The 14556-nt window shown below is 41.8% G+C and overlaps 1 protein-coding gene across 1 annotated transcript in view; it reads left to right on the forward strand.

The window, feature by feature from the left end:
- The window catches only part of LOC149240034 (single-stranded DNA-binding protein, mitochondrial-like), a 308565-nt gene that overhangs the window by 175208 nt on the left and 118801 nt on the right, over positions 1 to 14556 (forward strand). Inside the window, exons 3-5 of the mRNA XM_089373616.1 lie at positions 6941 to 7104; positions 7285 to 7493; positions 7723 to 7823. Of these exons, the coding sequence (XP_089229742.1) occupies positions 6941 to 7104; positions 7285 to 7493; positions 7723 to 7823 (474 nt within the window). The remainder of the gene's footprint in view (positions 1 to 6940; positions 7105 to 7284; positions 7494 to 7722; positions 7824 to 14556) is intronic.

Consider the following 14556-nt stretch of genomic DNA (forward strand, 5'->3'; position numbering starts at 1 on the left):
ACATTTCGTCGATAAAGGGAATTGGAAACTTATTTTTAATTGTTATTTTGTTTAATCCCCTATAGTCAATACATAGCCTGAATGACCCATCTTTCTTCCTTACCAACACCACTGGAGCAACGTAAAGACTTTTACTTTTCGAGATGATTCCACACCTTAAGAGGTCTTGGATTAATCTCTCGATTTCTGTTTTTTGGTGATGTGGATATCGGTATGGCTTGATGTTAACCGGGTCTGATCCTGCCTTGACTTCTATTGTATGCTCAATTTCCCTATTAGGCGGCATCTTTAGAGGTAGATCTTGAAATACTTCTTCATGTTTCCTAATTAGTTCTTGTATCTCTGGTGACTCTTCACTGGTCATATTTGCAGATAACATTTCTAACTGATGACATTGTACTACATAAGCAGGTGCTCCTCTTCGAATCATCTTCATCATCTGAGATGATGATACAATTTGATTTTCTGGTGCTTGGAACCCATGTAATTTGTACTTTTGACCTCCCCATTTGAATTTTATAAATTGTACTTGGTGGTTAGCGGCATAAGTACCTAAAGTTCGCAACCATTGGACACCTAAAACTACATCTACTCCTCCTAATGGTACTGTGAAAAATGGAGACTCTAAACTGAAGTCTTGAATTTGCAATTTAACCTTATGGCATTTCCCCACTTTTTCAATCCTCTTACCATCTGCTACCATTACCTTCATGTTTGGTAAAGGGAATGAAAAAATATTGAGTCTCTTGGCCATGGTTGCATCCAAAAAATTGTGTGTGCTACCAGAGTCAATGAGAACCACCACGTTGTTCTTCTTTATGTGTCCTTTTAATTTTAGAGTCTGAGGTTGTGATATACCTGTCATAGCTGATAATGACACTTGCGGCATACTTTCGTCATCTAGTTCTGGTGAGAATTCTGGGGCATCTTCTGTTTCTTCAATATCAGACTCTTCACTGTTTGAATCATTGGTTGCTTCACAATTATATAGGTTCTTTGGTTCCTTTCCTTTAACACACCTATGTTTGGGATCCCACTTTTCACCACAGCGCTTGCATTTACCCTCCTTTATCCTTTGCGCTTCCAAATTAGATTTTTCATCTTCACGACGATGTGGTGGAACATATCTTGTATTTTTTGCGTCTGCATACTGAGGTGTTCTTCGTCTTGCATGTGTTTTTTCGGCTTTTGACCAAAATATTTGTTCGAATTTCTTTTCCACTGTTTTTGCTTTTCGTCTTGCTACTTCTATTGATGAAATGTCATGCATCTCAAGTTCTACTTGTAAATGGGTTTTAAGTCCCGAGATGTATGACTAAATTAAACGAGATTCCGATAACCCAGGCACTCGAGTTACTAAGGTCTCCCATTCTTGAGTGTATTCATCCACACTTCCTTTTTGTCGTAATTTGATGAGTTTTGAAAAGAACTCTTCTTCCTTCACACCTTGGAATCTTTTGAAGAATGCATCTTTAAATCTCCTCCAGCTAATGACGTGTGTTGTCTTTTTCCACCACATATACCAGTTATATGCTTCTCCCTCCATTTTCATGGATGCATGTCTGAGCTTTTCGTCATCGTCAGTGATGTCATATATTTCAAAGTATTCTTCTGCTTTATTTATCCATGCAACGTTGTTTTTTTCGTTCCCATCGAATTTAGGCATCTCAACCTTTACCCTCTTCTGGTATGTGGCTAATGGTTGAGCAAAAAGAGGGTGTTGACTAGTAAGGGTATCCCAAAGTTGCTTGTTTGTAAAGGCAGTGTTACTTGCTTCTTGGTGGTGTGTCGCTGATTTTTTTGGGGATTCAACTTTGTCATGAGAGTTTGTGGACTTAGTTGAATCTGACGAGATGTGTTCTTGATTCTCTTCACCTTCTTTTAATAGCTCTTCGGGTGTACAATTCGACTTTTTACACAGACTTTTCAACATTGTTAAGACTTCTCTGAAGTTTACTCCTGTTTGGACATGTTGGCTTTCCATCTTAATCTCTATTCGATTTGTTGTATCTTCAAGATTTTTGATTTTGTCCGCTTGCTCCCCAAGCTTGCTCTCGACTTCATTTAATCTTTTACTGACCTCGTCGTGGTTGTTATTTATCTTTTGCTCTGCATCCAACAACCTTTTCTGGAAATCTGCCATTGTCATTGTCGACGTTGAGCTGGTTTGCGGAGGCGTGTATTTATTTGCCAGCTAAAATATTTTTAAGTATGGGGGATTTACGCAGTGCATTATTAAATGATATCTAATAAAATATTTTTCCTTCCCTTTTTTTTTTTTTTAAATAATTAATTTAAATTAATTTAATAATTTAATTTAATTAATTATTATTATATATATATATATATATATTTTTTAAATTAAATTAAATTAATTTAATAATTTAATTTAATTAATATTTTTTTTAATTATAAATTATAATAATTATAATTTATAATTATTAATTATTATTATATATATATATATATATATATAAAATTTAAAGTTATAAATTATATAACTTTTAATTAAATTATATATATAATATATATAATTAAAATATGATATATATATAACCAAATCACCAAATCAAGTTATAATTTTTTTTTATATATATCATTTACTTTTAAACCGTCACGTCTATTGGCGTAACCCCTTGGCTATTCAAAAATATATCGAATATTACCGTAACACAGAGCTGGCAGTCGATTTAACGGAAGTCGTAACACAGTAGGCGGGAACAGGTATGGAACCGGACGGTGTGCAGAGGACTGCGGACAGGTGCGAATGCAGATAGATGAATGGGACGGAAGCACAACGCAGGGAGAACGGACGACGGGGGAATAATACTGTGGACGAGAGGACAGAGGGCGGAAAGACAAAGTGACAGAACAAGGGAGCGTGCACAAGTAATTGGGCAACGATGGAATGACAACAAAACAATGAGTGAACGGACAGGGCGCAGAGATGCTGATGTCGAGGATTGAAACCGCTCTGATACCAGATGAAACAGAAAACTCTGATACGCAGAATATAAATGAATAAAATACTTTATTAAAAATGATGAATTACAGATGAAGTCTGATTACAATGGGGCTCCTGGCTTAAATACCGCCATGGACACCCTTTGGGAAAGGGCATGATCTTATGATCGTGCCCTTTCGCCTAACTAAACCTAAATTAAATAATAAACCTAAAATTAACTATTTTTTACATAACACCAACAGCCCCTCGTAGTGACCAACTGGCTCGTTGTGCCATTTCTTCGCCACCTGAGCCAGCCATGTGGTCCCTCACCCATTTGTCATGATCGTATGTTTGAAGGTGGGCCTCGTGAACCTAAAGGTATGCCTTGTCATTTGGTAATTGAGTATTGTAGTTTGCTTATCAAGGACACTTATGGGCATGGATTAATGGGGGGATTTGACGGAAAAAATGGGCTAGGTCTGTGCTTTTGTCCCCTAGAACCCTTAGGGATATTAACCTTGCATTTTAGTCTCGTGGGATCTCTTTTACTGACCGTTTGGCTTTAGGGATGGTATTTCACGGGAAACTCTGATTTTGGTTGTGTCATGCTCCCTTATCCGCATATGTTACCCCCTTTCCACTCATTACTTCCCCATTCATCATTTCTCCCACTTGGGTCCACATTCCTCCACTGGGTCCACATAGGGCTAACTCTCCCGTTCCCCTTGCCCACACCTTGGGTTAGGCCTGGAATGATGCTCCAGAGGTTGATGTAGCTAAAAAGAAAAGTAAAAGCATATTTGGCTACATTTAACAAGAAAATGTACCACAAAATGCAAAAGATGGTCAGGACAAACACATTTAACACATGGGTAAAAGCCAATACATGAGCTCTACTCCATCATCATGGCTATCACCCTGGTTCCTACAGGTTCTATGAGCCTCCTTCATCAAATAGGAACCCATGATTGTCCCAACCCCTGGTGGGCAATGAATCGCCCTACCTTAAAAGGGGGTATCCACTGCTACATCTCATACATCATGCTCTTACCCCTTGAGCCTCGAGTGGTTAATCAAAGAACAATCATTAAAAGGAAAAGGCATATAAAGAAGGGTGGAAAAATCAAGGCTGGGGCACCTCATGTACCACAATTGCTCCCTCCTATACATTATAAACCCAAGTGCGGGCTTCCCTTTTCTTAGCTACCCTTGCACTTCAGCATGTGGCCCAGGGCTGCCCCTTCTCATCCGCTACTCCATTCACCTCTCTATCACGCACTACCCCCTTTTAAAGGATGTGCCTTGAACATATTATCCCCTTTAGAAGTAGAAGCTACCTAATAGGATACTTGGTTAATCCCATTTGGAGTTTGGGAGACATTGGCACATCCTGAAGCCCATTATGGAAGGGCAGGCCATTATGAAGTCCTCACTTGTGGTCCATGGTTGCTAAGCTCATTTACTCGATTTCTCTAATGACTTGTTGTATTGGAAGGCTAGGGGATGCATTGGATCTTATGCAAGATTGCAGATGGTCTCCATTTTGGGTTTGGTCTCCCTATACGAGGTTCTAACCCTCCAGAGGGCCACATTGACACATTTAGGGTGTGCGTTGAGAGCCATGGGCCTCCACAACAATAGACAACACTGCATGGATCCTTGAGGATGTTCAAAGATTGCTCGAGATTCACCTATTGGATGAGGAAGATGCACCTGGTTTACCTTTGCCCAACCGACCCCATAGATGTACCATGCACTTGGTTGGCAACTGACCTAGGACTTGTAGGATGATGTGGCATCACCTACACCATCATTAGAGCCCTTACAAATGATCTACAGGCATATTCGACTCATTTGGAGACCCATGAGGTTGTTATTGTGCCCCCACACCCATTGGGAGCACCACAGGTTTATTGTTTGAAGAACAAGGGGCCAACCCCTTGTCCATCACTTTTGAGGGTCTTATTCTTCATTATGGCACCTATGGACCTCATCAGGGCTCTTGGACAACCATACGACATGTATTATTTATCATCTGATCTCTTAAGAGGCTTTTTTATTTCATTTGTGAGTTAGTTTGGTGGGTTTGTCACCAAAAGTTAGGTTATTAGCACATTATTTTATTTTTGGGGCTTATGTAAGCCGAGGAGACTAATTCAAACTCCTCGTTAATGTATAAATACAGGTGAGATGAGTTCATTTGCTCATCATCACTTTGGATTGGATCTCTTCTCTTTCTTGAGAATTTCGCACTTTTTTTTGGACGATGAATTGGAGCTTTATGGATGAATTTTGATGTTTGGATTTGGTTTATTTTGTCTTGGAGCTTCTCTATTGTCAAATTGTGGATGGTTGGATATGTTCTATTACATGTAAGTACATGATTTTAAATGCTATTCTTGTTTTACTTTGTCATATACATTGGATTGGGAATTTGGCTATTTTTAGGGCTAATTGCTGCATGCAATTATTGCTTAAATTGTGGAATTTTGTCTCTATATAACATCTCTCAATGTATGGGCCATGTAATCTTGAATGAAATATCCTAAGAATAATTATATAAACGAATTCATCTTGATAAGCCATCACCCTTTGCAAGTTGAAGAATAAAGCTATAAGTTTGCTTCCCTTTGCCCTAGAAGGCAAGCGAGGTATATATATATTGAAAATTTCAAAATATGTATATGGATGAATTTAATGGCATACCTTATCCGAACTTCATAGACAAGTTCAAATTCAAATCGAACTTTATAGTTGCTGAATTGGAACATGAACCTGAACCATGTGAGATTGGTTGGGGCCTTCTTTGTGCATATGAAGGGTAAAATTGATATTTGAAGGGATCCCAAGTGTTTTCTAAATGTTCTTGTCTCTAAAACTAGTGGATCTTTATGTCTATATTCCATTTTTGTATTGTAATTTATAATTTTCTTATTGTGTATATTTGTGTGTTGCAAACATCCCGATTTTATCATGAAGAAATTGCGAAATCATGAATTTTTGGCCGAGCTGATGTTTGCCGATTTTTTTTAATATATTTTGGTGGTATCCTAATTTTGCTGATGTTTGCTGATTCTTACCACTATTTTCCTTATTTTTATGATTTTTTGGTTTTTCAGACCCTTGCTGATTTTATCCTGATGCCGATTTTAAGAACATTGATATATATGTGCAATATATGTGTGTGTGTGTAACATGGCTTTTGTGTCCTATTTCCAAGGTCGAGATTTCCCGTGTTAGACACTTGCATTTCAGTGTCCTTCGCATCCCATGTCCTTGTGTCGTGTGACTTAGTTGACAGTCATTGCCATGGATGAATGTGGTGGCCATTTTCAGGGTTTGCTGATTTGCCGAGGCTTCTTCACTCTTGCAGGCTCAGTGATCAAATACTTATTCACAATTACGAATGGATATGGAAAATATATTTTTTAATATTGTTTCTCATTGATACCATTTATAATTCTTTTCCAAGAAAAACCTCACAGGGAAACCCTAGGGATGTTTCTCCACATTTGTGGATGGCTCCCCTATTAAAGCTGTCAGTGTCAATTAGTGCACTTTACCCAAGGGGATTCAAACTGGGCAACATTGGCGACAACTGGTTGAGCTCACCCTTTGGGCTGATATTGTTTAATTTATAAACAATGAGTTAATGAACTATGATTTAGTTGTACTCATTTTATAGTACTATTATAATATTATTTTATTCATTGTGCACTGTGCACAAGGGTGCACACACACACATACATATAGGCACATTCAAAGACTGGAAGAGATTGTATTTCTGACAGGCCAATCTTTCGACTATACGTTTGTTTGAAGCTCATCCTTTTTCTTTATCTGATTGGATTTAATAATCTTAAAAAAGGTTGCTATTTGTTATGCAGCATTTAGATTCCAAATGAAATTAGTTAGTAGTACTCTTGTATGCCTGTGTTTAAACTTTGAAGGAATATGCAATGAAGAATTCATAAGTGCTTGGATGGACTGCAGGGTTGCTTGGATCACTAAAGCCAGGATACTCTACTCTTGGTTACGAACCTAATGAGGAGGAGGGAATTGAAGATGCCAAGCAGAGTGAACAACCTCTCCGGAGAGAGTCACAGCCGCAGAGTGTAGATCCCAAGAAGGGATGGGGTTTTCGTGGTGTTCATAAGGTTTTTGTATTCTCCTGCCATTTCCTTGACTTGTGTAATTGGCTGTTTGGTGAAATTATGAATCTGAATTGTTAGATGGGTTGTATCTCATCTGTTGGGTGAGAATAAATTGTCTGTGCAGTTTTCTGGTGTACCTATTACTTTTGAGATTTGTTGATAGTACATTGTTTGCCCATGCAGGCAATTATCTGTGGAAAAGTGGGACAACCACCAGTACAGAAAATATTGAGGAATGGTCGAACTGTGACCATATTTACTGTAGGAACTGCTGGCATGTTTGACCAAAGAACTCTGGGGATAAACAAATCCACCAGACCTATTCAGTGGCATAGAATTGCTGTTCATAATGAACCACTTGGAGCATATGCTGTTCAGCAGCTGATTAAAGAGTATGTATGATCTGGATTTTATAGATTTCATTGTCTGAATTTACTTCTGTCCTTGGCGGCTCAAGCCAAGTTTTGATTCAATCCTGAATAAGTTCTGTAGGTAAAACAAAGGGTTTGATTAATGTAAATTGTTTAATAGGTATGTTAGTATCCTTCCATACAGATATTTGTTTCGCCTAGTATAATGTGTTGCTGATGTCTATCTGGATGGTTTGATTTTCTGGACTAGTGCATCTGTTTATGTTGAAGGAGATATTGAGACCAGAGTCTACAATGACAACATTAATGGCACAGTTAAACATGTTCCAGAAATATGTGTTCGACGAGATGGTATGTGAAAATCTTCTATGGTTTAATAAATTTCTTAGATTTCCTATAATCCATTAACAACAGAAACCTTACGTCAATGATCTCCAAACAAGTTTGTCTGGTGTGCCTTATTAACATTTGTCTAATCCATTATTCGGTCATACTCAAGGTAATATGGTTTTTAATGCTTGTAACTAGTTTAATTCATTTGCTAGATATACACCAAATTTATCACATGTATTGTTATGCAGGTATAATTAGTTATGGTTGTATTATTTATCCCTTAATGTAACAAATTACTGGTTTCATGTATATTCTCTTGATAGTATATTCTGTCACTATGTTCTCTGTTTGTATAATTATGGACAGACTCTATGGTTTCCAAAATGTTTGGTTGCTTGTGTTCAAGGCTAATTGAAAGCAGGAGCGTGTAATATCCCTAAGGGAAAATTAACAGTAAATATTCAAAGCAAAATAAGTTGAAGTATCTAAGTTTACTTAGTTAAGAAACCCTTCATGCACTTTATCTGATTTATTCCTACCTACTTGTTATTTCCCTTAACAATTTATTTACAATGTAAATACTGAAATAAACACCAGTGCATGCTCAACATATTATAGATCAACAACTAAAATAAACAAGAACAAACACACCACATGACACCATTATTTTTGGACTAATGTCTCCAGAAAAGCCCAATGTGAGAAAACCGGTGCAGTATCTGAAGGTTTTCTTATTAAGCAATATTAGAGTACAATCTGGGTGCCGAAACTGGCTTACCCAACAAAGAATTTCCTTAGCAGCTATACCTCACAGTTTGAGAGAAATCTCCTCGCTAAAAACCCAGAAAATCCTTCTGGTAGCTCCTCAGCACAAAACTGCTCTGCAACCCCAGCCTCTGCCCAATCTGGACTGCGTCAACCCCTCTCTGTCTCACACTGGCCCTGTGTCAGCCCTTCCTGGCCCGTGTCAGCCCCATGAGACCCTGCATCAGCTTTCTGAGCCTTTGCATTAGACACATTGGCCTCTCTCGTGCTTTGTGCAACACTTGGCTGCCTTTGCGTGGCCCTGCGTGAGCCCTTGCTGGCTCTGCGTCACTCTCCTTGGCTGCTGCACTGCTCTCCCGGTATAATCTATGCCTTATCTATTCTTAATGCCCCTTAGCTGCTCTCCCGATCACTGATTCTATCTCTCTTAGCAAACCCCGCTCTAGAGAATAGAATGACTGATCACTTTGGTGTAATCTCCAAGTGACCCTCAAGCCTCCTCTTATACTTTTTCTGTTGACATCTCAACGACCGAAATTAATTTCCCTAAGTCTAGACTTAGGGACTCCATTAAAAATATTAATTAGTTTAATATCTCCTGATCTATTTAGAATCTGCCCAAACCCTTTCTGGGTATTGGAGATCTCATGTGCCCCAACCTCTCCACCAAATTTCGTGGCTAGAGCACATCCGATGCTAACCCAAATCAACACTCTCTCTTAGCGAGGACTGTGCTCTAGCAATACTCCTGACTGAGTATTACTCTGATCATCTGACATCGGTACCTGTGCTGATGCTAGGTCTTCCTGCCCAACATCCTCTGCACTTCTGCCTCTTGTACTGCTGCCCATGGTTCTGCCACTGCCATTGCTGCATCTGTACGACAACTCCCTCTGCATCTGTGCTGTTGTTGGTCCTTTCTCCTAGCACTGCATTCGCACTGCACCTCTCATCATGCTACATCGTGCTGCCCACTGCTCCACTGCAACTCAGTTACTGAGAAGTAAGTAATTGATCTCCCAACTGACCTTCCTGTTGGGCTAAAAACACCCACTGATGCTGAAGCTCCCTTTGCCGCTGACAAGTGCTCCCTCTCTGACCTCTGCGCTGTTGCAACAACTCCCTGCATCTCGCACCGTGGCACACCTCTCTGTGCCATCCTGCATTGGTGCAACACTCAGGTGCCTCTCGCACTGCTACAACCTGCTAGCCCTGCGCTGTCTTAGGACTCCTGCACTGTAGCTCTCTCTGCCACTCCATCTGCATCTGTCTCTACCCACTCAGCAAGTCCTGCTACTCCTCGTCAGGGCTCCCGTAGCAAGGTCTAATCCAAGAGGTCAGGTACCTCGAGGATCCTGCTCCTCATCGCCTGTAGTCTGCCTGACTACGGCTCGATGTCTCCCCACTTCTGCTCAAGTGGTGCGTGTGCACTCATGGCACAATCATCGTATGTGAAAACTTCCTTCTTTGCCCGTGCTGGCGCTGCCTTAGTCTCGAAAGACTCTCCCTTACTCTTCTTCCTTGGGCATTGGGTCGCATAATGACCCATCTCCCCAAAGTGGAAGCACTTGATTTTGGAGAGATCTTTCTTCTTCCGCTTCTCTTGCTTTCCCTCAGACGCTAGGGCCACATCCTCCTCCTCCTGCTTGACCTTGATCCCTTTGCTTCTGCTACCTGTCTTCGACTGCCTTCTGATCTCTTCCTGGCGAAGAGCTGCCCACATATTGTCCCAAGGTGGGAGAGTCCCTCTGCTTAGGATAATCTGGACAAACACTTCCCAATCTTCTAAGACAACATTCAGGATTGTCCTCATCATAAACTCCTGATTCAGCGTCGCTCCTATAGCAGTCAACTGGTCTCGGATCTCATTCAGTCCTTCGAGGAAGGTGTCAATCGATTAACCCTTCTTCATCTGATACGACCTCATCTAGTTCTCGAGCAACATTCTTCTCTGCACATAAGTATGCTGGTACAGGTTCTTGAGAGCCTCCCACATCTCAACTATTGTTTCTTTCTCGGCTATATGTGGTACCATATGATCCTTGACCCCGTCAAGGATAATGCACTTGGCCATTGACATCGCCTCTTCGTACTTGTCGTTATCATTGGGGTCGATGGGGATAGTTATAACCTTCAAGGTGAAGTTCTTGACACGATTCCTGTCAAGCACTGATAAGATTTAGGCCTTCCAGACTGCGAAGTTCGATGCTCCGTCCAATCTATCCTGGTCTCTTACCCCGTGTAGTGCAATGACGCTCCTCTACTTCCCTCTTGGAAGTTCTCTGTTTGACTCCTTTGAGTCCCTACTTCCTGTTTGGAAGTTCTCTTCTTGACTCCCTCTGAGTCTTGATTTCCCTTCTAGAAATCCTTCTGCCCCTTGTCGAGATGCCCCCTACTCTGATCATCTTGTGCAACTGCACTGCTGATCCAGGGTGCTTGGCTAGAAACCCTTGGTAACAACTCCTCTGGCTCTGCTCTGCCAGGTACTGTTCTGACTACAGTACTTCACCAACTCCACTCTGCAATATTTCTGCAGCCTTTAGACTCCAGCAACTGCCTCTCTGTGAACTGCGTCAGTCCCTCTCTGCCTCATGCTGGCTCTGCGTCACCCTAGATGGGTCTGTGTCGGTTCTGGATGCCCTACGTTAGCCCTCTGGCCCTTTGCGTCAGCAATGATGGCCTCTTTGAGGCTCTGCGCAGCTCCCGACTTCTTCTGCATGGCTCTGCGTCACACTTCTTAGCTTCTGCGCTGCTAGAAACAACGTCTATCACCTCGGGACATCTATTTTCTGCTGCTATTGCTCCACTCGGTTGATGCCTTTTAGCTCTCCTGTGATTTGCAATCATGCTCCGATACTATGTTGAAGTTTCTAAGTTTACTTAGTTTAAAAACCCTTCATGCACTTTATCTGATTTATTCCTACCTACTTGTTATTGTCCTTAACAAGTTATTTACAATGTAAGTACTGAAAATAAACACCAATGCATGCTCAACATATTACAGATCAGTAACTAAAAGAAACAAGAACAAACACACCACATGACACCATTATTTTTGGACTAATGTCCTCGGAAAAACCCAATGTGGGAAAACCGGTGTAGCTATCTGAGGGTTTTCTTATTAAGCAATATCAGAGTACAATCTGGGTGCCGAAATTGACCTACCCAACAAAGAATTTCCGTAGCAGCTATAGGTATAACTCACAGTTTGAGAGAAATCTCCTGGCTGAAACCCTGGAAAATCCTTCTGGCAATTCTTCAGCACAAAACTGCTCTACAACCCTAGCATCTGCACAATCTGGACTACGTCAGCCCCTTTTTGTCTCACACTGGCCCTGCATCACCCTTTCATGGCCTGCGTTAGCCCCAGAAGACCCTGTGTCAGCATTTTGGGCCTCTGCATCAGATAGGATGGCCTCTCTGGTGCTCTGCGCAGCGTTGGCTGCCTCTGCGCGGCCCTGCGTGAGCCCTTGCTGGCTTTGCGTCACTCTCCTTGGCTGCTGCACTGCTCTCCCGACACAATCTCTGCCTTCTCTGTTTCTCTATACTCAATGCCCCTTAGCTGCTCTCCCGATCACTGATTCTATCTCTCTTAGCAAACCCCGCTCTAGAGAATAGAATGACTGATCACTCTGGTGTAATCTCCAAGTGACCCTCAAGCCTCCTCTTATACTTTTCCTGTTGACATCTCAACGGCCGAGATTAAGTCCCTAATCAACGGCTAAGATTAGATTTGGCTTGATCCATGTCTTTTGCATTCTAACACAGATTCATATTAATACACATTAATATTTTATTTTCCCGGACTCCATTAAAAATATTAATTATTTTAATATCTCCTGATCTGTTTAGAATCTGCCCAAACCCTTTCTGGGTATTGGAGATCTCATGTGCCCCAATCTCTCCACCAAATTTTGTGGCTAGAGCACATCTGATGCTACCCCAAATCAACAAAAAAGACAACACATCATAAAAACTAGTATAGACAATCAGACCATGAAAATGCCTCCGGTACAACGCCGTATATTCATTTTATTAAATGGAAAAAGGTGTACAATCAAGGTGCTGGAATGAGTGCACCTGGGCTTGCTCTTAGCAAGCTAGAAAAGCCCACAATGCTCACTGAATCACCCTCCAAGCTCTGTCAATTCGACCCAACTGTTGTGCTGTAAAACCCAGAAAATGGTGCTGCTGCCTGAAATGAAGAGTTGCTAGAGCCCTCTCTACTGCTCAGAAAATTCCGGGAATTTAATCATGGCCTCTACTCAAGAAACTCAGAATAACCCACGAAAGGTTTGGCCAACGCTTGTCCCCGAAATTTCGACCCCCTGTAGCTTGACTAGCTCTCCTACTCGGAAATTCGACCTCCTGGATGATCTGTTGCTGAAATGCCTCCAGAATGCCTGCAAACCTTGTTAGAAGGCTTCCCAAGCCTTCCCACCAAATCTCCACCTCGAATTCCCTTAACTCCCCAAACTCTTGGAGTGCCTCTAGCAGTGACTGCGCACTCCTTGCGCTGCTGTGGCTCTCTCTGTTGCTGCAAATCAACCTCCTGCTGCTGGTACGAATTAGGCTAAAGAAGAACTCCCTCCTTGGGCTGGCACTCAAAGTCCATTGAAGCAAGGGCTGAGATATTTGCTTCGAAACACCCTGTGTGTTGAACAACACATGTAGACTTGGCTTACTGCTCGAGCATGCTCTTGTCAAAGACAAATTCTGAAATGATGAATGATAATCAAAGTGAGAGCTCCTCCCTCTTTTATTGAATTGCCTCCAAGGCTGCCCATGTGGGCCCACATCGACTTTCTCCCACCTTCTTCGAGCCAATGAGAGCGTACTCTCCATGTGGGCTGAAAATGCCTTTGTTGTGCCCCCACGTTCCACCAAAGCCGCAATTTTTCGCTGAGCACTATAGTTGGAGTGCCTCTTAGTCCAAAAATCACATATGGGTCTACTAGGCACCCTTTTCCTAAGTAAAAGAATACGAATGCCAAAATTGATCAAAATTTCGATATTCCCTTAGTGAAACACTAAGTAGGAATATCACAGTCCTCCTCGCCAAAACGTTGCTTGTCCTCAAGCAACTGCAAAGAAGGATGCTGCAGTATCTGTTCCCCCTCCCAGGTGGCATCCTCATTCGGTAGATTCCTCCATCGAATTAAAACTTCCCTGATGACTCTGTTACGCAACTGCCTCTCTTTGGTATCCAAAATGGCCTCTGGTTCCAGTACCAAATGGCCTTCATCGTCCATAGGGTGTAGCTCTGTAGTAGCGGTGACCTACTGCCCTAGTGCCTTCTTGAGGAAAGACACATGAAAAACATTGTGCACTTGGCTCCCCGGTGGTAGCTCCAACCCATATGCTACCTCCCCCACCTTCCGAGTAACAAGATAAGGCCCATAGAAGCGGGGTTTGAGTTTTTCGGCCCCCTTCTGCTTGAGCGTAGACTGCCACTACGGTTGGAGCGTCAAAAAGACCAAGTCCCCAACTTCGAACTGCCTTTCAACTCTGCCCCAGTCTGCATAAAGCTTCTGTTGATTCTGGTCCATTTGCAGATTGTCTTTCAAAGCCCTCAAGATGTCTTGGCTCTCCTGTATCCAGTCCTTGGCCCTCGGGACTCTGCTGTCTCCAAACATAATGTTAGCAAAAGACAATGCATGATAACCATATAGGGCTCGAAATGGTGACATACCTATAGACATGTGATGTGTAGTGTTGTAGTAGTACTCCCCTAAATGCAAGCATCGTATCCATGACCTCTGCTACCCTGTCATATAGTTACATAAGGAGCCCTCCAACCACTTGTTAACTATCTCCATTTGTCCATCCGTCTGTGGGTGGTAACTGGTACTCGGGGTGAGTTCAGTACCCACCAACCTGAATAACTCCTGCCAAAACCCACCCATGAACTTGCTGTCCCAGTCACTAACAATGGTCTTGGGGAGGCCATGTAGTCGAAACACCTCCCTGAAAAATAATTCGGCCA

This window comes from Pinus tabuliformis, chromosome 8 (assembly GCF_031772625.1).
Source record: "Pinus tabuliformis cultivar Carrire ecotype Pingquan chromosome 8, CPIR1, whole genome shotgun sequence".
NCBI classification, from domain to species: Eukaryota; Viridiplantae; Streptophyta; class Pinopsida; order Pinales; family Pinaceae; genus Pinus; species Pinus tabuliformis.